Source organism: Mchenga conophoros, linkage group LG18, assembly GCF_057382185.1.
Source record: "Mchenga conophoros isolate Kocher_MC1m ecotype Shallow Benthic linkage group LG18, M_conophoros_male_GT1.1, whole genome shotgun sequence".
NCBI classification, from domain to species: Eukaryota; Metazoa; Chordata; class Actinopteri; order Cichliformes; family Cichlidae; genus Mchenga; species Mchenga conophoros.
The window spans coordinates 10342360-10366614 of NC_140543.1; the positions used below are offsets into that span (position 1 = coordinate 10342360).

Genomic DNA, 24255 nt, shown 5'->3' on the forward strand with positions numbered 1-24255 from the left:
GAGGGCCTATTTCCTGTGGCAATGAACACAACAGCCCCCCTTTTTTGGCTGTCACCCCTCCCCTTTTCTTCTCTTGCATTTTTTTCCTTTCCCTCCCAGCTCCTTCTCCCCTCTTCTCCCCACTGAATCCTCCTTGTCCCTCCTTCTCCTGAGTCTTGCCTCCCTCCTCTTCCTCTCCACCAAAGGTCTGTTTCTCATTATCCTCTGTAGTCTGCTCTCTGTCTGAGTCAGGAGACGAAAAACTTAAATAAACACTCTCTCTCTGGCTCTCTCCGCCTCAGTTCAGCTCTCAGTGCCCCCTCCCCTCCACTCTGTCTCTTCTGTCCTCCTTCCTCGGCCTCCTCTCGTTCTCACAATCATTAGGAGTATGTTATACTGGTGTGTAGCTGGGGGCCTGTTTCACTCTCTATGTCATCCTCTTGGGGTTGTGTGGGCAGGCCTTGGATGCTGGACTGATTTCAAGATGTTGCAGTGTGGTTGGGGAGAGGAAAAAGTGCGACCAGCAAGGCAGGCACAAGAATTTCTGAGGCCCTAACAAGCCTCAGACTTGATAAACCTTTACACAACCACGGTGAAAAAAATCCCACTGACTCCATTGGGTTATAATCAGGGAAATTGTTTTCTCTGTGGTAAAGAAAAAAACCCATAGAGGTTTGATTGGTGACCTCATGGTGGTTGAAATTTTCTAATCAACCATTTAGTTTCCTGCTTTCCTAAGAGACAAGAAAATGTCCAAACTACGAGTGAAAGCATGCTTCAGACAGTGTGATTAATATTTAAAGTCCTCCTGTACCTTTCCAAAAGCAGATGTGAAGCCAGTTGCTCCAGCTGTTGAAACGAGTATTTTCCAAAAGGTCTTGCATAGGACTTAATTGTTGCTAAATATTTCCTCCTAATGAAACAAACGGCCCGTTTGGAGCACCCATAATTAGAATCAGTGGCGCTATTATAACTGAGTACTGATGATAATCTTATTTAAAAATGAAACATCAATATCATGGCACAAAATCGCATAACAGGATTCACAGGATGAGCTTCAATCCATATTATAATATTTTTATCAGCTGTTTATCCAGTTTAGTTTTAGGTTGCTTTTTTAACAAATGTTGTGACCCTTTTTGACAAGGATAAAAATTTGATTAGATTTGATATACCTTTATTAGTCCCACAAGGGGAAATTTCAATTTGACATCGTGACCACCCTAGATAACAGTGATAGATATTCTATTTAACATCTTAAATAAATATTGGACTCTCTCAGGGTCACGTCCACCCATCAAACGACCCTGAGCTCCTCCACAGTTATTAGAGCCACTAGAGAGCACTTTTTTAAGGGGAAATATATATCAAGTTGGACAAAAGATTCTTATATTTGACTGCAACTGAGTTTCTAAACACAAAGGAATGCCTTTATAACTTACTCGATACACCTGAGGTTGTACAGGGGGTTTTACAGTGTAAGATAAACCTGCCTTTTGAAACCCCCATTTGGCCACAAAACAACACAGAGTTTTGCACCTTTTTATAATGACTTCCTCTAGCTTTACAATACAATGAAAATACCACATGTTTTTATTACATAGTAATCTCCTTGCAATGTGCATTTGCATGTATCTGGGTCAATCCAGTGCCGGAGCTGTCAGGACTGCGTTCACACAGCGGTGTCACTGAAATTAATGCAACGGTTTGTGTTTTTCATGCAGTAAATAATCCAAGAAAAGAGGTGAGGGGTGGGGAAAGTCTTTTCTTCTTGTTTGTCGTGTGGAAAACAACAAAAAGTATATATTTAGTCTGCTCTCTCTCATTCCGCCTCTATATCATTTTCACTTCAGGCGAGTTTACAGGTATTTATTTTAAACAGCTTTATTTTTCTTTCTGTTATCGAGATAGATCGATTAAGACTTTGATAAAGATATAAAATAAAAAAACTAAATGTGCATTGTCCATTGTCACTTAGAGGATAAGCATTTATTGTATTGTAATCTGCATGTGTATGTTCTGAATAATTTTTTATTTATTTTATTTTTTTGCATAGATGACAAAAGTACTCTCTTATAAACACTGAATCCTAAAAATCTATGTGTAAGCAGTGCTGTACATTTCCAGCAGTTCAGAGATAGGACACTGCTATAAATGGAAAGATTTAAAGGGCTGTGAAACTGTAAAGTTGAATGGCTAATAAATTGTTTAAAGCAACACTGCAGTATGATGGATGAGTGCAAAAGACAGGAGGAGCTGCTGAGTGTCAAGTATATGGGAGGAGAAGACACAGAAGGAATGATTCCCGTGGATGTGTTGCCCTCGTGTGGTGAAAGCTAGAATAATTTTACCGTAACTTTCCTAAAAAGCAAAGCGAAGTGAATTTTCAAAGTGAAATTTACCAAAAATGATCAGTAAAATGATTTTGGCAACATGATTTCCGTTATACATCAGATTTGCTGTCTTTTTTTTATGCTGCTTTTATAACTCAGTGTCTCTCTGGGATTGATAAAGTTCCTGTGCTCTGTCGACACAGGAACCACTCCACTCAGGAACCAATCCCAACCACTCCACCACCATGGTTGATATTTCGTTTCGTTCATTTTGTTGTAAGTGAGAAAACTTACAAATTCATCAGAGGCCCAAATAATTATTTCTCCTTTTTCCTTTTTACTGGAGGCTGAGTCTTCACTAGTTTTCTTGGCTGACGTTGGGGTTGAGCTAAGGGTTGGTGAGACTGCCACAGGTTAAAGTCTATTATCAAGTTATCCAGTGAATGTCGATAATCTTCTTATTTGTTTACATAATACTTTCTTTTAAGGGGGCTGCTGGTCCCAGACAGACACATTTTCACAGAATCACGTACATCACATAAAATCATATACAAGGTCTTGAATAATCAGGCCCCATCTTATCTTAATGACCTCATAGTGCCATATCACCCCATTAGAGAATTTTGCTTTCAAACTGTGGGCCTACTTGTTGTTCCTAGAGTATTCAAAAGTAGAATGGGAGGCAGAGCCTTCAGCTTTCAGGCTCCTCTTCTGTGGAACCAGATTCCGTTTAGATTTGGGAGACAGACACTATCTCTACTTTTAGTATTAGGCTTAAAAGTTTCCTTTTTGATAAAGCATGTAGTTAGGGCTGGATCAGGTGACCCCGAATTCTCTCTTAGTTATACTGCAGTAGGTGTAGGCTGCTGGGGGAAGTAGTTCTCCTTCAATCACTATTTCTAGTCACTATGTGTAGACCTCTCTGTATTTAATCATTATTTATTACTATCTCTGGCTCTCTTCCACAGCATCTCTTTCATCCTGCCTTCCTCTCCTCACCCAAGCCAGTCATGGCAGATGACTGCAGTTCCCTGAGCCTGGCTCTGATGGAGGTTTCTTCCTGGTAAAAGGGAGTTTTTCGTTCCCACTGTCGCCAAAGTGCTTGCTCATAGGGGGGCGGTCGCCCCATGATCAGAAGGTCAGTGGTTCGAATCCACTGAACGGCTACCCTGAGGTACCCCTGAGCAAGGTACCGTCCCTGCACACCGCTCCCCGGGGGCCTGCTTAGTGGCTGCCCACTGCTTCACTGAGTGAATGGGTCAAATGCGAAGAAAAACAAAAGTGATTTCCCCACAGGGATCAATAAAGTATACAATATTATTACATGACTGTTGGTGTGATTTGACGGTGTATAAATAAAATTGAATTGAAATTCAGGTTTATTTAAAATGTTTAATAAAAAGAAACCCTCAGTTTATTTTGTAAATGAAAGACAATGAACTTCAATAAAAGGACCATCACATCTTTCACTAAATGTTTACTGTATAGGATGAGCACACCGAGTTCATCTTGAAGGGTGACAGATGGTTCTGAGAAACTAAATTACTTCCTTGTTTTACTTTTTTTCTAATTTACACTTTTAGTTCAACTAAAACTACAAACTAAAAATATTATACACAAATTTCCAAGTACTTAATTGTTTGGACGGCACTTTTCCACTTTTACTGACGACTCAAAGCATTGCACACGTTTACATTCAAATCAAAATGATCTGTTTTTATTTTGGTCTGTAGAGCTATTTTCCACTCAAGTTTATTTTAAAATTACTTACCCAAATAAAAGTTCAACTTTTAGAGTTTAATCTTAAAAATAAAACTCTTTAGACATTCTTTTGCAAGCATGTCCTATAGGTCATGATAGGCAGTATTAACGTAGCTCTTTAAAAGTAGTGGGAATAAGTGGACCAGAAAAAACCGGCAGAAGCAGGATAAACTCAACACTTGAGCCCTGCGTGAGTTCAGATGTAAGTGCGTTGTGGTATAAGGAAACACTAATTCATCATGCTGCTGGTGGTTACTCACATATGCCCATGATGAAAGTGTGAAAAGTCTGACAAGAGTGAGTGAAAAAAAAATTACCGTTAACACAGAGTTGAGATGAGGTGAGAATTCCTTAGAATTATTACATTTGGCTTGTTTTAAACATGTTGAAAGCTTTTAAACATGGACAGAGATTTTGCTAAAATACATCTGCACTATAAAAGTCCACTGTTTTTGAGATTTACCTTAATTTATTCTTGACATGAATGCATGACACACTTAAAAGACAATGTATACTACCAGAAAAACAAATAAATTACAAGGCGTTTGCTGTTGAAATTCTCAAGTTATTATCAAAATTTGGATTGATTCACTCAAACAGGTTTTTTCCCCTATTTTTCATTTTATTCAGTGGTGCAAACAAACCTGAATAAGGGAACCGCTAAATACACCAAATACATATAATGAATGAACTAATTTCATCTTGAAGAATGGCACGCTGGGAAACTGAACCATTTCCTCACTTTTCTCTTAAAATAAACTATCAAGCATATTTACCATTTCAATTTCTATAAAACATTTTATCCATTCTCAGTTATTTTAAGACCACCTTGCACAGCTACAATCAGAGCCCCCTCCTTTAATTGATATACACTCCAAATATTTTTGACATGTTTCCAAATAATGAATTGTTTGGTCTTTCTTGGACTTTTGGAGTTTTAGGACTGGAACTTTTCTAGTCTTCCTGAACACTTAAAAGTCTTTTACCCATCATTTAGACAATTTGTATCAAAATGATGGAATGCCAGTTTCCAGTCCAGGTTATTTTGGTGTTATTTACCCATTTTTTGATATTTAGGTTGAGCTAATGTAAATAAATCATGTTTCAAAATCCAAAAAACGTCAAAAATCCATAGAATCACTCTCACAAATCACATTTTTAAAACTTTATTTGACCAGGAAATGTAACTGTTTTAAGCCAAGACAGGCAGGATCAAACTAGTTTCTTCAGTGGTGGCACTAACTAGACCACAAAGCCGGCACAAGCAGGATAAACTCGGTGCTTGAGACCTGTGTGACATGAAAGATGTAATCACCACAGTGGTTACGGTTGAAACATCGATACTGACGGTGAGAGCTCAGGAGATGTGACAACACTGATATAGTAACAGGATGTTGACGTATAGCCACCCTCAGTTGAGCTCCTTAGGTTGTCAGATGAAGTGCAGTGTAGAAAAATCGTTAATTGAACAGCTTTTTGAAAAGTAAAACGAGTATTTTTGTTTACATAAACACATTTTCACTGTAAACTGATGTAGAATAATATCAAACTAGAGCATCAAACTCACCAGGCAAGAATGTTTGATGCTAAAGTTTTTCTGGCAGAGGCTATCGAGGCTTGTTTCTACTACGGAAATAAAGAAAAACAAATAAATTACAAGGCGTTTGCTGTTGAAATTCTCAAGTTATTATCAAAATTTGGATTGATTCACTCAAACAGGTTTTTTCCCCTATTTTTCATTTTATTCAGTGGTGCAAACAAACCTGAATAAGGGAACCGCTAAATACACCAAATACATATAATGAATGAACTAATTTCATCTTGAAGAATGGCACGCTGGGAAACTGAACCATTTCCTCACTTTTCTCTTAAAATAAACTATCAAGCATATTTACCATTTCAATTTCTATAAAACATTTTATCCATTCTCAGTTATTTTAAGACCACCTTGCACAGCTACAATCAGAGCCCCCTCCTTTAATTGATATACACTCCAAATATTTTTGACATGTTTCCAAATAATGAATTGTTTGGTCTTTCTTGGACTTTTGGAGTTTTAGGACTGGAACTTTTCTAGTCTTCCTGAACACTTAAAAGTCTTTTACCCATCATTTTGACAATTTGTATCAAAATGATGGAATGCCAGTTTCCAGTCCAGGTTATTTTGGTGTTATTTACCCATTTTTTGATATTTAGGTTGAGCTAATGTAAATAAATCATGTTTCAAAATCCAAAAAACGTCAAAAATCCATAGAATCACGCTCACAAATCACATTTTTAAAACTTTATTTGACCAGGAAATGTAACTGTTTTAAGCCAAGACAGGCAGGATCAAACTAGTTTCTTCAGTGGTGGCACTAACTAGACCACAAAGCCGGCACAAGCAGGATAAACTCGGTGCTTGAGACCTGTGTGACATGAAAGATGTAATCACCACAGTGGTTACGGTTGAAACATTGATACTGACGGTGAGAGCTCAGGAGATGTGACAACACTGATATAGTAACAGGATGTTGACGTATAGCCACCCTCAGTTGAGCTCCTTAGGTTGTCAGATGAAGTGCAGTGTAGAAAAATCGTTAATTGAACAGCTTTTTGAAAAGTAAAACGAGTATTTTTGTTTGTTTGTTTATTTTGTTTAGTGGTTGTATTTGAGGTTATCTGATTGATTGTGGTTTGCACATGTGGTTTCTCCATTTCAACAGCTTAGAGCAGATGATTACGAAAAACATGGCTTCACTAAAGGTAGACATGCATAACCTGGAATTCCTGGAAGTAAAAGAAAAGGGGAAAAAAACCGCGTCATTCGCGGGTTGGGCTTCTCCAAAGTTTCTCTCTTCCCCGTTTCATGGAAAGCTGCATTCCTGTCAGTGACAGAGACTTGTATGAACAAGAATGTTTTGCTTATGCGTGCCTATTCTCTAAAATGCAAGCTTTTAAATTTTATCTATACGCCTCGGGTGCTTTTAATAACAATTGACTCAGGGTGAAAAGCATCTCAGGAAACAGAGAAATGCATTATGGTACCTCACACTGGAACACGTTATCTTAAAGAACGCATGCTTTTTTATAAATAATAACAGAGTGAAGACTCTGTTTTAGCACAGAAAAAAATTCCCAGGACAATCATACATCGAGATAATACAAAGGTTTCGACAGAAAAGGGGAGCGGGAGAGTTTTAATGAAGGACACGCCTCTCTGAAGCGCTCCCTTAAACCACAGCATGTTACAACCCGCGAGGCGAGATGTTATAGTTTGAGCTCACAGGAGCACTGTCAGGGCTGGTGAGCAGCGGATATTTGAACGATATAGATATCACAAAGAGAAAATAAATCGTGAAAAGGTGAGTGGATTATAAACAAAAACACTTAGCACCTGTTTTTTTGGACCACCCAATTTTTTTGACAAGTGAATTTATTTCAAAGCTAAAAAAATCTTAAAATAATTTTTCTGAAGTCAGTTATTGATACAAAATAACATGTTTTTTAAAACCCATCACATTATCGGAATGCTTAGATGCACATTTATTGGCTTTTTCGCAGTTCTTTACTTTTCAGACTTCCTAAAGTGGATGATAATTTTTCATCTCGTTTATTTCGTTCTCAAATAAATGCCTGAAAATAAATTACTTCTTCTCATCATGTCATGGTATGATGACCAACTTCTGAACCCATAAACTTCCATCACTCACGTTTATGTATTTATTTATTTGTGGTCAGTGGGCACAGATACACAAAGGCTTTTACTACGGTGTGCAAAACTGACTCAGAAGCCAACTGCTTGTACTGCACTTCCAGTGAGAGACTGTAGTGACACAAGTAAGGAAAAAAACTTCAACATGAACCAAAGACTGTTGAAATAATGCTCTTCGATGCAGTATTTGCTGTTAATATCAATGTTTGGTGCTTTTTAATATGCTGTTTATGAGATTATGCTGAATCATTTTCTAGAGCCTTGGATGTAAATAATTTAAAGGCTGCAGTACAGTAGTAAGGTGTGAGCCAACAATTGTTTTTATTTTTGAGTTATTTCTGTACAAAAAGATGTAGAAAAAGATGACTGAAGAAGAAATACTTCCCATGAATCATGACAATCCTTCAACATCCTACGCCTATTGCAACCTAACTAAGGGAGGATTCAGGGTCACCTGATCCAGCTCTAAGAATCTGGTTAGATCTAAGATTTTTAGGGCCAAGTACATCACCTCAGTTTTATCTGAATTTAGAAGCAAAAAATTAGAGGTCATCCAGGTCTTTATATCTTTAAGACATTCCCGCAGTTTAACTAATTGGTGTGTATCATCTGGCTTCATGGAAAGAGAAAGTTAGGTGTCATCTGCATTGCAGTGAAACTGTATGCGATTCTTTCTGATGATACCGGATAAAGGACGCGTGTATAATGTAAACAGAATTGGTCCTAGCACTGAACCCTGCGGAACTCCATAATTAACCTTAGTGTGTGAAGAGAACTCTTTATTTACAAGAACAATTTGGAGTCTATTAGATAAATATGATTCAAACCACTGCAGCACAGTACTTTAATATATATACAGCATGCTCTTATCACTGTAATAAAGTATTATGGTCTACAGTATCGAACGCTGCACTGAGGTCTAGCAGAACAGGCACAGAGATGAGTGAAACTCTTCAAAGAAACCATTCCTCTGCAGATGATCTGTCAGCTGTTCAACAGCTACTCTTTCAAAACATTTTTAGATCAAAGGAAGGCCTAAGACAGCTAGAGATGGCTTTTTAAGTAATGGTTTAATTAGTGACAGCTTGAAGGCCTGTGGTACCAATTATTAGAGATAGGTTGATCATATTTAAGATTGCAGCATTAATTACTGAGGCAGCACAGTGGAAGGGTGGTTAGCACTGTTGCTGCATAGCAGGAAGGTCCTGAGTTCAATTCCACCATCAGGCTGTGTTTTTTCTGTGTGGAGTTTGCATGTTCTCCCCGTGTTTGCATGGGTTCCCTCCAGGTACTCCCGCTTCCTCCCACTGTCCAAAGACATGCAGTTTGTGGGGATAGGTTAATTGATTAGTCTACATTGCCCATAGGTGTGAGTGCAAATGGTTGTCTGTCTCTCTGTGTTAGCCCTGCGAAGGACCCTCGGGAACAAATTAATTTCGTAAGTCGGGGTTCAACTGTAATTATTCCTGCGTCTTTCAGGATCTTACAAGACGACGCATTGACTATTAAATTTGTCGTCGCGATTTTGATAGTCGACGTGATCGTGACTAGTCGACTAATCGCGGCAGGGAACTTGGAGCGTGGAGAAAACACAGCGTGATGGGACTGGTTTCCCCAAATCTCTGACCACAACGCTACTGAATTTTTTTGATCTCTGCTTAAAAGTTGTGTCTATACCAAAAAATCCACCAATTTAAATTAACTCTACTATTTATGCCAAGAAGAATGATCAGATAGCTATCCACAATTATACTAGAAGCTTGTTAATGGCTAGCAAAAGCCTTGGTTGAGGTGAAACTTGCTAAGGGATATTTAAACAAATATTAGTGGAGGTGTACATATATATTTGAATCTGCATATACTTCTGACTCTATGTGGATTAGAGAAAACCCAAGCTTTATAAGTGCATGTAGGGAATATGTCTGTTAAGTATGTATGTTGAAGCTCTTTCTTGACTAGTAATTCATGTTTCAATTGGAGAGTCAAAGAAAACCAATGGGTTTTTCTTTCAGGTTCAAAAGTTCACCTAGCATGAACAACATAAGTGTCTCATTCCTGACTGGCCCAAAGACTACTCCTGACCCTGATGAGGAAAATGCTGTGAAAAATGACTATTCCACAGCCATTGGTGCCCTCATCTTCAGCTTGGTCTTCCTCCTGGGTGTCCCTGGAAATCTCTTCATTGTCTGGAGCATCCTGGCCCGCTGCCGACAACGCTCAGTCACCACCCTCCTCATCCTCAACTTGGCATGTGCTGATGGGTTCCTCATGGCTCTCTCCATCTTTTTCATCATCTACCTGGTCATGCAGTCGTGGGTCTTTGGTAACACCATGTGCAAAATTGTGTTCTACCTGTGCTACTCCAACATGTATGCATCAGTCTTTCTGATAACCCTGATGAGCGTGAACAGGCTGTTGGCCGTGGTCTTTCCACACACACTGTATCGCCTGATCACCAGGAAGGTTGTGAAGAGGGTGATCCTAGGCACATGGGTGCTAGTGATGGCCATTTCCATTCCTTCGTTGGTGTTTCGAGATGTGAAAGAAAAAACTGATGATATGAATCAAACAACATATGTGTGTGCACCCAATCACACACTGCGTAGACATGTAAGTACACTTGTGTTGGTTATTTGTCTGCCACTGATCTGATTAGATTCATAACCATATTTGTTTCCATTATCAAAATGCCTTCTAAAAACCTTCTGCATGTGAGAGCCAGTGAAATAGTGAATGAGGTATTGAACATGATCACGCTTTGAGCAAAAGGGCCAGAATTCTTCATTCATGACTTAATTAATAAAAGAAAAAACGGTTCTTTAAAAGACTGGTTAAATGTTGTTGGGGAAAAAATGCCTTACATTCTCAGATTAAAGGAGGATATTTTGGTTGTTTGTTTATTTCTCCTGAAATGTAGTATATCTCTGTTTAAACTGTAACTATTGATAAAAACTACCGTGTCAAAAAATACTCTTATAATACTCGACATTTTATTAGATATGATTTCATGAACAATTAGACAGCTAAAACATTTGCCTATTTTAACGGGAACACACTATCTGAAACTGAGAGGAAAGAAATATTGCAGATGTGTTTGTTACTGTGTTTAAGGCCTTGGAAGCTGCAGCTTAACTAGTGTTCAAAATGTAGTTAAAATAATTCAAATTACACCAGACTGCACGTTTTTTAAGCCCTTGAGCCCACAACGTAAATACTGATGTGGCACTGCACAAAAGTCTGAAAATCATTTTGCATTGATCCTTCATAAATGTAGTAATGCTCTTCTGTAAAACATTCCTTCTTTACAAGTAAAAGTCCTCCTTAAGTAAGGTGGCAAATTAGAATCAAAATATTCTAAAACTACATAAAGTAAAATGATTTATTTTGCAGAATGCCCCTTTTCAGATCAAAGACCATAACAACATTACTTGATTTTAGGTCTTCAGATGTTTCATTTTGTCCTCTCATTTGACAAAAAACCCCCAGAGAAGTTGATCAGTTTAAACAGTTTCATAATTTTGGCTCTATTTCTTTGTTTTTCATTTAATATCTAAGGAAACAGCTTTTCTTTATATCCTCTCATGTGCAGGTGAGGTTTGAGTACGCCTTTCAGACAGTGGCAGGATTCATTATTCCTTATGCAATCATCATAACCAGCTACGTTCTCATCCTGAAACGCCTGAGGGAGACCAGGTTTCAACGAAATATCCGCAGCGAGAAACTTATCCTGGCTATCGTCATAATGTTTGGCCTGTTCTGGTTGCCGTACCACGTCATCAACATGATACAGGTGTGCAAGGGCATCTTCTCTACCAATAACCCAATAACCACATCAAATCTGTTTGTAAATCGATTATCTGAGGATTCGATTGAATACTGAGTGGGTTGGTGTGTTTTTTTCCACCCAAGGTGGCAGCTGCGTGGTACCCAAAAGACTCAGCAACAAGAAAACGGTGAGTAACTGAAGATTTTCATAAACATGGTGCTAAAGTTAGTGAAGTACAATATTGTCATTTTATGCATTATGTCCAGTAATAACAATACTCTGTAATTCAAAGCTGATATATGTAGTCTGTCTCCGTGCATGCAGTGACACACACCTAGATTTAATTTTTACCATCCAGTAAACTGAATATACTATAATTGTAAAGAGTTTGAATGTGCCACCATCTTCAGTATATAATATTATCAAAATATTCCAAAATCTGGAGAAATCTCAATATCCGGGCTTCATGTGACACTGCACTAAAAGCAGGCAGGATTCTGTTGTGGAAAATCACTGCAGGGGTTCAGGACCACTTCCAGAAATCTCTCTGTGAATACCATGTTCACCTTACCATCCAAAAGGTTGAAGCTCTAACAAACAAGAGACAGAGTATCGTATCGTCACTGATTTCTAGACTCGATTCGATTCCAATTCACAAGGTCCCGATTCAATTCGATCCATGATTCGATTCAATTCAATTCAATTTTGACCCAGACAGTCAGAGATATTATAATTCTGATCATTTATCAATACTGGCACTTGTGAGACTTCATCAGAGATGTAAGCAACACAGAAGATGCCTTTGTGTCAAAGTAACTGAGGGTAAAACACAGAAAAAGATTAAGGAGAGTTTCCTGGCCTGGCTTTTTATAGCAGATAACCTAAAATATATATATATATATATGCAGTAGATCAAAAATGGAAGAAAAGCACAAATCAGTATATGAACATTACTGATGCTGCTGAAGTGAAGCTGTGCATTCAGAGGGTTTATTAGAGACACTTAAAAAACAAAAACAAACAGCGGCCGACAGTGCTGTTAACAATGGTAGACTGGTGTGTAATGGGAAACTGTTCTTGAAGTACACTGAGAGAGAGCAAGAGAGAGAGAGCTGTGCAGGAATTGTGATTTTATTGTGGTGGAAGCAAAACAGCAAAAGTCAGAGCGAATTAATGGCGATGTTTATGAAATGTGAAGCATAGTTTTGATCTTCTTTTGCTGCCAGTCAATTTAGTTTGGAGAGTGACAAAACCTGCAGCTTCAGAAGGTGTGAGCTCTCAGCTTTCAGCCCCAGTGGGTGAGAAAGCCGACATCTCACAGATTCTGAAGCATCGGCTCTGCGCATTGTGTTTACATCTTTGTGTGGAATCCATTTACCTGCTCTCACTTGCTTTTTTAGCTGTTTGGTGGTTGTTGAAATAGTTTTGTGAGTTTTAACCTGAGATTCTGGCATTTCTGGCAAAATGCATGTATATTTAAAAGTTGATTCAGGATTTAATGAATCAATATCACTTTATTCAAGCTAAAATTTTAATTTTCTGATTGTAGCAGTCCCCCGGACCAAGGAAGAAATAGAGAGAGCCTCGACGGGTGCAGTAATTTTTACTTTGAGATTCATTCAGAATCTAACAGTGCGCCAGGTGCGCCAATGCACCGTGAAAACTAAACAGAAACACAAAATACATTTTCTTAGACGCTTATTACAAATATGAACTCAAATAAAGCAGAAAATACAACAAAATATCAATTAAGCAAAGAAATACAACTTAAAACATGTACCTCGCTCCGCATTCCAAGGGCTGCAAATTGTTCGTTTCGCTAGAGTCCGGTATCACGCTGCTTCACGCTTCATTGAGAGCTGCCTACTAGTGATGTGCGGATCGATCCTGAAATATCGATTCCTCCGATACCAATCATTTATGTTCTAGAATCGATTCTCACATTAAAATATCGATATTTTAGTACTTTAGGGTAAATGTGTAGTTTATCATTAACAGGAACACAGTGGAAAGAAACTACATCATTCGGATTGTCTACATTCAAAGGAACTACTTCCTCTTCCCCCTTTCATACTTATGTGTGCGAAATACGCTGCCACTGGCGTGCACTCACAACAATGGCTGAGCATAATTGGAGTCATGTGTGGACGTATTTTACCTCCACAAACAGCTGAGACATGGTTGTCTCATGTGGCAAAAAAGTGAGGTGTTGTGGCCATACATGCCAACCTTGAGACCTCAGAATTAGGGAGATATTCAAAAGGGCTGTTGCTCCTTGCTATCTAAAATATAACCGGGCGCTGACTTAAACTCTCGTCCGTCTGTTTAATCAGTTTTCTGTTTGACGTTTATTCAGCTGTGTGAAAACCCCGGAGGAACCCACCCGATGGATTAATAAAATTTAATTTAATTTAATCTAATCACTTTAATCTCAGCCAAACCGATTTACCCACGAACAAATAAAACACTGAAAAAGCCAAACAAGAACATTTTTAAGTTATCAAAGTGACTTATACATCATGTTTAACCCGAGTAGCGAAAGACCGCGGGGGTTTGAAGACGATGTGTCGGTCGGCTCAGATATTTGAAGTTTACACAGCTACATTCTCACCTGAAAATATGTTAAAAGTTTTTTTGCGACCAAGAAAGAGAACTAAGAGTAATATTAAAACTAAGTAGCTGCCGTCATTGTTGGAAACTGGAATTGGCTGGGCCGCGCTATGAATTCTGCAATATGGTTTTTCAATTTTGTTGTCCTGGTGAAAAATCGGGAGAAATTCGGGAGAATGGTGGCTCCGGGAGATTTTTGGGAGGGGCGCTGAAATTCGGGATTCTCCTGGAAAAATCGGGAGGGTTGGCATGTATGGTTGTGGCAACATCACTAACCTTGTCAAACACCTCAGAGTAAATCATATCACAGAATATGAGGAGCGTATGTTGAGGCGAACTGAAGAGGAGGAGAGGGACAGGCGCTGCTAGGGCGAGACAGACGTCTCTCACTGAATCCTTTAGTGCTGCAGGCAGGCAAGGTGTTCAAATAGGGCACAACTTCAGTTTTTTTTTTATTTCTATGTGATGAACTCTGCATTGTTAAGTGATAAGAACAAGTAATCTGATGTCCTGTAATCATTATGACACTTGAGATGTCTGTGAAGGTTCTCAGTCATCCAGGTCATCGTAGTCAAAGGAGCTTGCAAAGAAAAGCGTCTGGACTTCTTTAAGTTACTTGAAGACGTTTCACCTCTCATCCGAGAAGCTTCTTCAGTTCTAAGGTCAAATGGTGGAGAGTCCCAGATATAAACCTAGTGGGAGTAACCCCCCACAGAGGGACAAACGGACCCCCTGATGATCCTCTAATCGCCTGAGCCAAGGTGTGAAACTGGGTGTGGGTCCCAATCAGCCAGAGTTTCGGGTGTGTTCATTGTGAAACCTGGCCCCACCTTATCATGCAAATTCCTAAGGTCAGATGGCCCAGGATGTGAGTGGGCGTTAAGGCGTCTGGGAAGGGATCTCAAAACTGGATTATAGATGGCAGACAGTTGGTGTCGTAAACCACCGCCTGTTCAAAGATGGTCGCTCACAGTGGACATAGATGGCTTCTTTCACTCCTCTTTCAAACCATCTGTCCTCTCAATCCGAGAAGCTACTGAAGAAGCTTCTCGGATGAGAGGTGAAACGTCTTCAAGTAACTTAAAGAAGTCCAGCCGCTTTTCTTTGCAAGCTCCTTTGACTATAATTTGAGATACAATAAATAAAATAAGTTTTTGTACAAAGTATCGGTATCGGATCAGTATCGTCAATACCACCCTGAATATTACTTGGTATTGGATCGGAAAGGAAATCAGTGGCACATCACTACTGCCTACTGGGAAATGTGCGCCACAAAACCGGTCTGAGCTGGAAGTGCAGCTTGCCGCTAACTAAACAACAGAGCCCTCTACTGGACACTACGCGTAGCTGTTCAGGCTTAGATCAATAAACAAAACTGGACCTTTACACTGATTTTAATCGGAAATTCAATTATCGAAACCCACCCCTAGTTGAGACTCCTCCTCTGGACATGTGCAGAGGAGGAGTAGTAGGTAAACTGGATTACAGATATGCAATAAGGAGCTGCCAGGAAGGAGAAAAAGACCGCAGAGAAAATTCAGAATGAGAATACTTTAATTATCCCTGGGGATTATGCGGTTGCAGAACCCTGAAGGGAGAAGCCAAAAGAATAATAATAAAAAGACTCAGAAAGCATCTTTTTATGGAAGGTCTCCATATGTCTTGATACTGCAGGTGATGATTAAGGGGTCCTTGAGTCACTCTGTACAAAAACAATCACCATCAATGTGAAAAATCCAACTTTAACTTTCTTCCCTGCAGATTGCAGGATTTTGCCGACTTAACCCGAGCGGTGACCTCAGCTTTGTCCTTCATCAGCAGCTGTGCTAACCCGGTCCTCTACACCTTTGCCGGTAAATCCTATATCAAGAATAATGGCTTTGCCTTTATGGCTAAGCTGTTTGAGGGAACATCATCGGAAACAGGACCCAAAACCACCCGGTTCACAGCAACAGACGATCTGGGAAAGAATAACGTTGATTCTGAAAATCATACACTGGCTTCTACTCAACAAAATCGATGTTGAATTAACTTAATGCACTTAACAGACTGTATATAAATGAGAACATTTAAAATTGTGTAAATCTTTAAACGGAATATGTAGCTTGAGCATTTGAGGCTACAGACGATAAGCACCAGCACAGTATATTTAGAATCTGATAACAGAGTTTAAGTGAAAGTCAGAGGCACAGGCACAGCTGGGCTACTTTTGCCTGCATGCACCTGAATATCTGTAAAGTGTATAGGACTGTACATACTTTTTTTTGTGTGTCACATTATGTGTATGTGAGAATGCTACCTAACATAGAAAGCAGACTCAGCTGAGTGTTTTCATGCTTAGTGTGTTCATTTATAGTCAGGTGAATGAATGAAGATGGGACGGTTGGGGAAGTTTGCGAAGTTTGGCCTTACACAGAGACACAGATTGAATGGTTTATATGACACTGTGTGGGATGTGTTCATGTGATGTGTGTGTGTGTGTGTTTTAAATGCAACGGTTAAGAATTGTAAATGGCTGTACCCAAAAGGCAGACTCACAAAATAAAGCTCAGTAGGTTGATTTATAATGATATAACTATATAAAATGAGCTGACAAAGAGTGATGTAGCCTAGGTGGGCCTAGGACGTAGTCTAAGAGGGTCATGAGAGAGAAAACAAGTGTAAGTGATGACTTGCAGGGAGGAGAAAAAAAACTGTAACAGCTTTCTGCAACAATTTGAAGTGCAACAACACAGCACTACAAAAATTAGACTAATGATTAAAAGCAATTCAATGAACCTATGTACTTAAAACATGGAGCTTGCCTGCTCAAGCACTTGCCTTGCTTGTCCAGAGGGAAATGCCTCTGTGGGATCCACAGGCTGACTTTGGGCTTTTGCTAAATGTTGCGTACTAGACTTACTCACCACTCAATGCATTTTACACGTTTAAATAGACAATTCGCTGAAAAATTTGAATCATATGTATTTCTGTTATTTCATTTTATTCTTATTTTAAAATATCTGTGATTTATGCCATCTGTTAATATAATGATGTTTGCCTGATGGTGCTCAATGTGCAAATTTTACATTGATTTGTTTATTAAATGGGGGAGGAGGGAGGGAGGGTAAGGCAGAGGACAGGGGAGATGCTGACAATAAACGCACACCAGGTGCTTAGGGGGAAAGGTATATTGCAGTGGAATCAAAGTTATTGATTACTCTTTCATATGGTTGTTTGTTTGTTTGTTTTTTTGTAATTCATCTAATTCATCAGATTAAAGATAAATCCCAGCCAAAAGTGAAAAAGAGAACACTTCCAGCAGGCTCCTGGTACATATTTTCGAGATTGAAGAAAAAAAGTCTTTAAAAATTCACAAGATTTTATGTAAATGTAAAGTGACATTCCTTTAAGTTTTGATTTACTGTAATGTAAAAGTACAGAAAGTTTCTGTGTTTTAATTATTTAAAAAATCGATATTTTTATACGGCTGTTGGAATATTATTAAATTTGTTTTAACACATTTCTTTGTTTTTTTTGTCTTGTTTCATTTTGTTTTATATTGTGAAGAGTAGCATCTTCGTCAGTGACAGAGCCTTGTATGAACAAGTAGGTTTTGCTGTTGTGTGTGTGATCTCTAAATGCGTGTTTGCGCTTGTGTGCCCAGCATACATGACACAGGAAAGTCTTTTGAATCATCTAACCCCCCGGGTGCTTTTCATTGCACAACACTTAGCTTAGAGTTAAAAGTGCCTACGGACACAGAAAAATGCATTCTGGTACATCACATTGGGACATCCGTTTTTAAAGAATGGATATAAATATAACAGTTCATATTCTGTTTTAGCACATATACACAGATACAGAAAAATTCTATACGACACTCATACATGGTCATGAATACAAAGCTTTAGAAAGAAAACGGAAAAGCGGGACTTTTAAGGAAGAGCATGCCTCTCGGCATCCCTCCCCTCACTGACAGCATGTTATAGCCTGCGAGGCAGGAAAGGGTTCAGTTTGGTTTTTATGGTCTGAGCTCACAAGAACACCTTCAGACTTCGGGAACACATCACAGAGAGATAACAAACCATAAAAAGGTGAGTAATATCATGAATGAACATTTAGCATATTTTCTTTTGGACCTCCTTTTGATATTTTTGATAATTTCTAAGTTTAAATTAATGCATACCAAATGGTTTACAAACCTGCATGTTATGGAGCCCTTCCATATAAAGTTATTGGCATTCTTTGCAGTTCTTTTATGATTCCCAGTTTTTAACCAACATTTTTGAGAGGTTTTCTACCCAAAGAAATGCTTGAAATTGAATGAGATAAAGACAATCACACCACTTATTTTTTCTTTGCGATCAGTGTACAGACGCTTTTTACTACAGTGTCCAAAAGTGACTCAGACAATGTCTGTGACTTCTGCACTTCAGTTTTCTATGTGAAAAAATGAGGTGAGAAAAAGAAAAAAAATCAAGTTGAATCAAAGACTATGTTGAAACACTGTTCTTTGACGCAGTGCTGCCAATGTGCAACGTGTTTTAGCACGCTGCCTCTGAGGGCTGAATCGTTGGCTAGATACTTGGATACAAATATTTTAGAGGCTGTGTCAGGGTAGCACACGTCCCTCTTTAAAAAAGTATTAGTCATTTTTTAAAATCTTCCGTATCTGGTTATTATGGGGGTTTTTATTGAATGAACCAAATTGTCAAAGAACTCTGTGTTCAGTAATTTCTGTCACTTTTTGCCTCTTACATACCTTTCTATCTTTTCAGGTAATTCCTTTTTTTAATGCAGAGGGTTGATTCAATGGAAATACCACTTTTAATTATAACTTATGTGTCAGTGTGGAGCTCTCGATCATATACCCATTCAAACCACTTGTTCATATTTTTCACCTCATGTTTCATTTTACCGATTACCGAAATTACACATTAGCAGACCTCACAACTAGAAAAAATACAGTCACATAATTATGAGATGTTGTTTTTATATATAACTATATTATAAATTATGTTTTATAATATCTAAGTATATCACTGGTTGGAGATACAATACGTATGTGCATTTGTTTGATAAAAATTTTAGAGTTTCAATATTCATCTACCAGACATATTAAAGTAAACAACTATATCTAATTTGCTTAACACAGAGACAAAAGAGGTTGTGGTTTTAGGAAGTGTCTGAAATCCAACTGTACAGAGCTGATGGTAAATGTCAAAAAACACACTTTACCAAAGTCAAACTTTGTTGTTTTCATTTTTGTATAAATTTGCTCAGATCAATTAAGTAAGATACAATTTAAGCTTTAGCGGTGCAGGTGAGAACGTGTTTTGGATGGTCTCCCATGATAATTTCTGGATTAATGTGCATTAATCCAGAAATTACTTGTTACTGTCTTGACAAGTAATTTCTGTTCCATGTGGAGAGCCAGAAAAAGTACTTCTAAGGTGCTTATCTTAACACTTTCACGCATAGTGGTCACTAGAGTGGACAGCTATTCGAATGCTGTTTTCTTGCATTTGTGCCAGTGTTGATGCGATATTTGCACATAAATTACTACATTGGACACTGATGTGTCACTCCATACCCTGCCACCCACCGGTCGTTCAATGTTACTATAGATGTATGACGCGTTTCATTGTAATTATTGTTATTTAACCCTGTCATGCATGACTTATGACAACCTTAATATGGATTTTTTTTCTTGAATATTTATTAAGTATATAATATTTAAGTATTTATAAATTTTTTTCATGCCTACAGATGAATAAAAATACTTTCAAAAATCCACACTGAAGTTGTCATAAGTCATGCATGAAAGGGTAAAAAATATAAATGAATGAAAGAATAAATACATAATACTGATATTATTGATATTATTGATACTGATATTATATTATAATCTGGTAACCGGACAGTTCCATGCTGAAAACTGTAAACATGAAGTTAGCATTTATCAAAGTGCTACTTTAGTGTTTTGGACGTCATTAGTTTTGTTTACTAAACTGTTGACTGAGTTTGTGTTTGAGGTTCTAATGTTTTTTCCCACCTTCAGGGTCAAAAATTCTTCTACAATGAGTAACACGAGTCTCCCACCTCTGACAAATCCAATTCCCACTGAACCAGCAGAAGAGAGCGCTGTGAGCAATAACTATTTTACAGCCATTGGTGCCCTCATCCTCAGCTTGGTCTTCCTCCTGGGTGTCCCTGGAAATCTCTTCATTGTCTGGAGCATCCTGGCCCGCTGCCGACAACGCTCAGTCACCACCCTCCTCATCCTCAACTTGGCATGTGCTGATGGGTTCTTCATGGCTCTCACCATCTTTTTCATCATCTACCTGGTCATGCAGTCGTGGGTCTTTGGTAACACCATGTGCAAAATTGTGTTCTACCTGTGCAACTCCAACATGTATGCGTCAATCTTTCTGATAACCCTGATGAGCGTGCACAGGCTGTTGGCCGTGGTCTTTCCACACACACTGTATCGCCTGATCACCAGGAAGGTTGTGAGGAGGGTGATCCTAGGCACCTGGATGTTCGTGATGGTCATTTCCATTCCCTCATTGGTGTTTCGAGCTGCTACTGCTCAAAACAAAACGAAAGTTGTGTGTGCACCCAATCACACACTGTCTGAACATGTAAGTACACTTGTGTTGGCTATTTTTCTGCCACTGATCTGATTAGTTTGATTACTATATTTATTGTCATGCATAAAATGCCTTCAAAAATCATCTGTACATTTGAGAGCACGAGAAATAGTGGGTAAGCAACTGAAAATGATAACATATATTGAGTAAAAGGTCCATAACAACTAACTGAAATTGAGGCTTTTTTGGTTTGTTTTGAAATAAAGATGCATTAATAGCTTAAACATCTGCACAAGCTGATATCAGCTTTCTTAATTCATATCAGTTTATTTCATGATAGAGTGCTGAATCGGTGAAGAAAGAAAGAGAGAGAGAGAGAAAAGCTTTGTTACTGTGTTTAAGGCCTTGGAAGCTGCAGCTTAACTAGTGTTCAAAATGTAGTTAAAATAACTAAGATTACACCAGACTGCATGTTTTTTAAGCTCTTCAGCCCACACCGTAAATACTGATGCATGAGCAGTGGCACTGCACAAAAGTCTGAAAATCATTTTGCATTGATCCTTCATAAATGTAGTAATGCTCTTCTGTAAAACATTCCTTCTTTACAAGTAAAAGTCCTCCAAAGACCACATTGACATGACTTAGGTATTTAATCTCTAAGGAAATGGCTTTATATCCTCTCATGCAGGTGAGGCTTCAGTACACCACTGAGACAGTGGCAGGATTCATTATTCCTTATGCAATCATCATAACCAGCTACGTTCTCATCCTGAAACGCCTGAGGGAGACCAGGTTTCAACGAAATGTCCGCAGCGAGAAACTTATCCTGGCTATCGTCATAATGTTTGGCCTGTTCTGGTTGCCGTACCACGTCATCAACATGATACAGGTGTGCAAGGGCATCTTCTCTACCAATAACCCAATAACCACATCAAATCTGTTTGTAAATCGATTATCTGAGGATTCGATTGAATACTGAGTGGGTTTTTATTTTTCACCCAAGGTGGCAGCTGCGTGGTACCCAAAAGACTCAGCAACAAGAAAACGGTGAGTAACTGAAGATTTTCATAAACATGGTGCTAAAGTTAGTGAAGTACTATATTGTCATTTTATGCATTATGTCCAGTAATAACAATACTCTGTAATTCAAAGCTGATATATGTAGTCTGTCTCTGTGCATGCAGTGACACACACCTAGATTTAATTTTTACCATCCAGTAAACTGAATATACTATAATTGTAAAGAGTTTGAATGTGCCACCATCTTCAGTATATAATATTATCAAAATATTCCAAAATCCGGAGAAATCTCAATATTCGGGCTTCATGTGACACTGCACTAACAGCAGTCAGGATTCTGTTGTGGAAAATCACTGCAGGGGTTTAGGACCACTTACAGAAATCTCTCTGTGAATACCATGTTCACCTTACCATCCAAAATTGCAGGTTTAAGGTCTGACAAATGAGAAGTCATATGTGACTAGGATGTACAAAATTAGAAATGAATACATCAAAGAGTCAGCTCAGGTTAAGCCGGCAGAGGTAATATTAGAGAGGCAATGTTGAGATGGCATGCAGAGGAGGAAAGCATCTTTTCAGAGAAAGTCTTAATAGGGTCTTGATACTGCAGGTGATAATTAAGGGGTACTGAGTCAGTCTGACGAGGCTATAATGGCACTCTGTATAAAAACAATCACCATCAATGTGAAATATCCAACTTTAACTTTCCTGCAGATTGTATGGTATGGCTGAGTCAACCCGAGCGGTGACCTCAACTTTGGCCTTCATCAGCAGCTGTGCTAACCCGGTCCTCTACACCTTTGCTGGGAAATCCTATATCAAGAATAATGGCTTTGCCTTTATGGCTAAGCTGTTTGAGGGAACATCATTGGAGCAAACAGGAACCAAAAGCACCCAGTTCACAGCAAAAGACGATCTGGGAAAGAATAACGTTGATTCTGAAAATCATACACTGGCTTCTCCTCTACAAAATCGATGTTGAATGAACTTAATGCACTTAACAGACTGTATCTAAATGAGAACACTTAAAATTGTGTAAATCTTTGAACGGAACATGTAGACATGTAGCTTGAGCATTTGAGGCTACAGACGATAAGCACCAGCACAGTATATTTAGAATCTGATAACAGAGTTTAAGTGAAAGTCAGAGGCACAGGCACAGCTGGGCTACTTTTGCCTGCATGCACCTGAATATCTGTAAAGTGTATAGGACTGTACATACTTTTTTTTGTGTGTCACATTATGTGTATGTGAGAATGCTACCTAACATAGAAAGCAGACTCAGCTGAGTGTTTTCATGCTTAGTGTGTTCATTTATAGTCAGGTGAATGAATGAAGATGGGACGGTTGGGAAAGTTTGCGAAGTTTGGCCTTACACAGAGACACAGATTGAATGGTTTATATGACACTGTGTGGGATGTGTTCATGTGATGTGTGTGTGTGTGTGTTTTAAATGCAACGGTTAAGAATTGTAAATGGCTGTACCCAAAAGGCAGACTCACAAAATAAAGCTCAGTAGGTTGATTTATAATGATATAACTATATAAAATGAGCTGACAAAGAGTGATGTAGCCTAGGTGGGCCTAGGACGTAGTCTAAGAGGGTCATGAGAGAGAAAACAAGTGTAAGTGATGACTTGCAGGGAGGAGAAAAAAGTTCAGCTCAGAGGAGACATTGTGAAGTATTCCTCAAGGCAGGCCTAATCAAAATTAGGTTTTTGGGGCCTTCTATTACTGTCAGTAATACTGCTTAGTGATCATTCACACACCTACTATTATCCTATTTCATTTTCTAATGTTCCATTATAAATATGCTTGTGAAACTAGATGTGAGAACTTTTTGTTGTTGTTAGATTGAGCTTTAGCACTGTAGATTACAAAAAATCAAAAAAACAATTTGCACACTTGCAGAAACATAATTCAAATAATATTTAGCAAAGTCAGCATCTCCCCCTAATGGCCACACAGAGAAGCAATATACAAAACCTCAAAGAGCTGCACAGTTGCAGCAGTGTTGTTTGCATCATCTTATTGCCAGCCTGGAAAGTTTAACCCATCTATGACTTTAATCTGAATTGGTAGTAAGTTCAGCTGCAAGTGTGCCTGGGATTGATTTACACTTGATATTCAGTGTGATATAATATTGTAATGATTGTTAAAGGCTATTCTACTGTGACAGGTTGACTACCTGTGTGCACTGTTGTTGTTTCTTTAAGAGACATGTTTGGTTGCGCAGCAGGAAATGTCAGTGAGTGTGTGCAGGAAGAGAAAGGGAGTTCTTGTTGTTCGGAGCTGGAGAGGAGTTATACCGGAGGTCTGTCTTAGGGGTTAACAGCCCGTGTTTCTCTACCTACACAATAAACCGTGGTGAGATCAAAACGTCTGGTTCTTGAGAGCATGTGTGAACATTATAATATTAACTAGGATACTGAATGTCATAGGCCAACTAAAATTAACAAAATAGAACAACAAAATTGTATTTACTATAAATACATCAGCTGCCTTATTATTTTTGGTT

At 38.5% G+C, this 24255-nt stretch overlaps 2 protein-coding genes across 4 annotated transcripts; both read left to right on the plus strand.

The window, feature by feature from the left end:
• The first annotated feature begins 7317 nt into the window (after window positions 1-7317).
• On the plus strand, window positions 7318-17860 carry LOC146553241 (leukotriene B4 receptor 1-like). 3 transcript variants are annotated; one of them, XM_085254859.1, is made up of 6 exons: window positions 7355-7417; window positions 7794-7892; window positions 9780-10377; window positions 11357-11557; window positions 11677-11720; window positions 15905-17860. In XM_085254859.1, exons 3-6 carry the CDS (start codon window positions 9799-9801, stop codon window positions 16167-16169), a joined length of 1089 nt encoding a protein of 362 aa, XP_085110985.1. In that variant the 5' UTR covers window positions 7355-7417; window positions 7794-7892; window positions 9780-9798; the 3' UTR covers window positions 16170-17860. The 3 variants fall into 3 exon arrangements, with proteins under 3 accessions (XP_085110984.1, XP_085110985.1, XP_085110983.1); XM_085254858.1 differs by lacking the exon at window positions 7794-7892 and having other exon boundaries at window positions 7318-7417; XM_085254857.1 differs by lacking the exons at window positions 7355-7417; window positions 7794-7892 and having other exon boundaries at window positions 9714-10377.
• A 139-nt stretch (window positions 17861-17999) lies between these two features.
• Window positions 18000-24116, plus strand: LOC146553242 (leukotriene B4 receptor 1-like). The gene is made up of 5 exons (XM_085254870.1): window positions 18000-18219; window positions 20187-20769; window positions 21407-21607; window positions 21722-21765; window positions 22453-24116. Exons 2-5 carry the CDS (start codon window positions 20206-20208, stop codon window positions 22718-22720), a joined length of 1077 nt encoding a protein of 358 aa, XP_085110996.1. The 5' UTR covers window positions 18000-18219; window positions 20187-20205; the 3' UTR covers window positions 22721-24116.
• Window positions 24117-24255: the final 139 nt, after the last annotated feature.

Coding starts and splice junctions, on each gene's coding strand:
- LOC146553241 (XM_085254857.1), top strand. CDS start 9,733: ATGTTTCAATTGGAGAGTCAAAGAAAACCAATGGGTTTTTCTTTCAGG. Junction 10,378..11,356: donor ATCACACACTGCGTAGACAT/GTAAGTACACTT, acceptor TCTCATGTGCAG/GTGAGGTTTGAGTACGCCTT. Junction 11,558..11,676: donor ACGTCATCAACATGATACAG/GTGTGCAAGGGC, acceptor TTTCCACCCAAG/GTGGCAGCTGCGTGGTACCC.
- LOC146553242 (XM_085254870.1), top strand. CDS start 20,206: ATGAGTAACACGAGTCTCCCACCTCTGACAAATCCAATTCCCACTGAA. Junction 21,608..21,721: donor ACGTCATCAACATGATACAG/GTGTGCAAGGGC, acceptor TTTTCACCCAAG/GTGGCAGCTGCGTGGTACCC. Junction 21,766..22,452: donor GACTCAGCAACAAGAAAACG/GTGAGTAACTGA, acceptor ACTTTCCTGCAG/ATTGTATGGTATGGCTGAGT.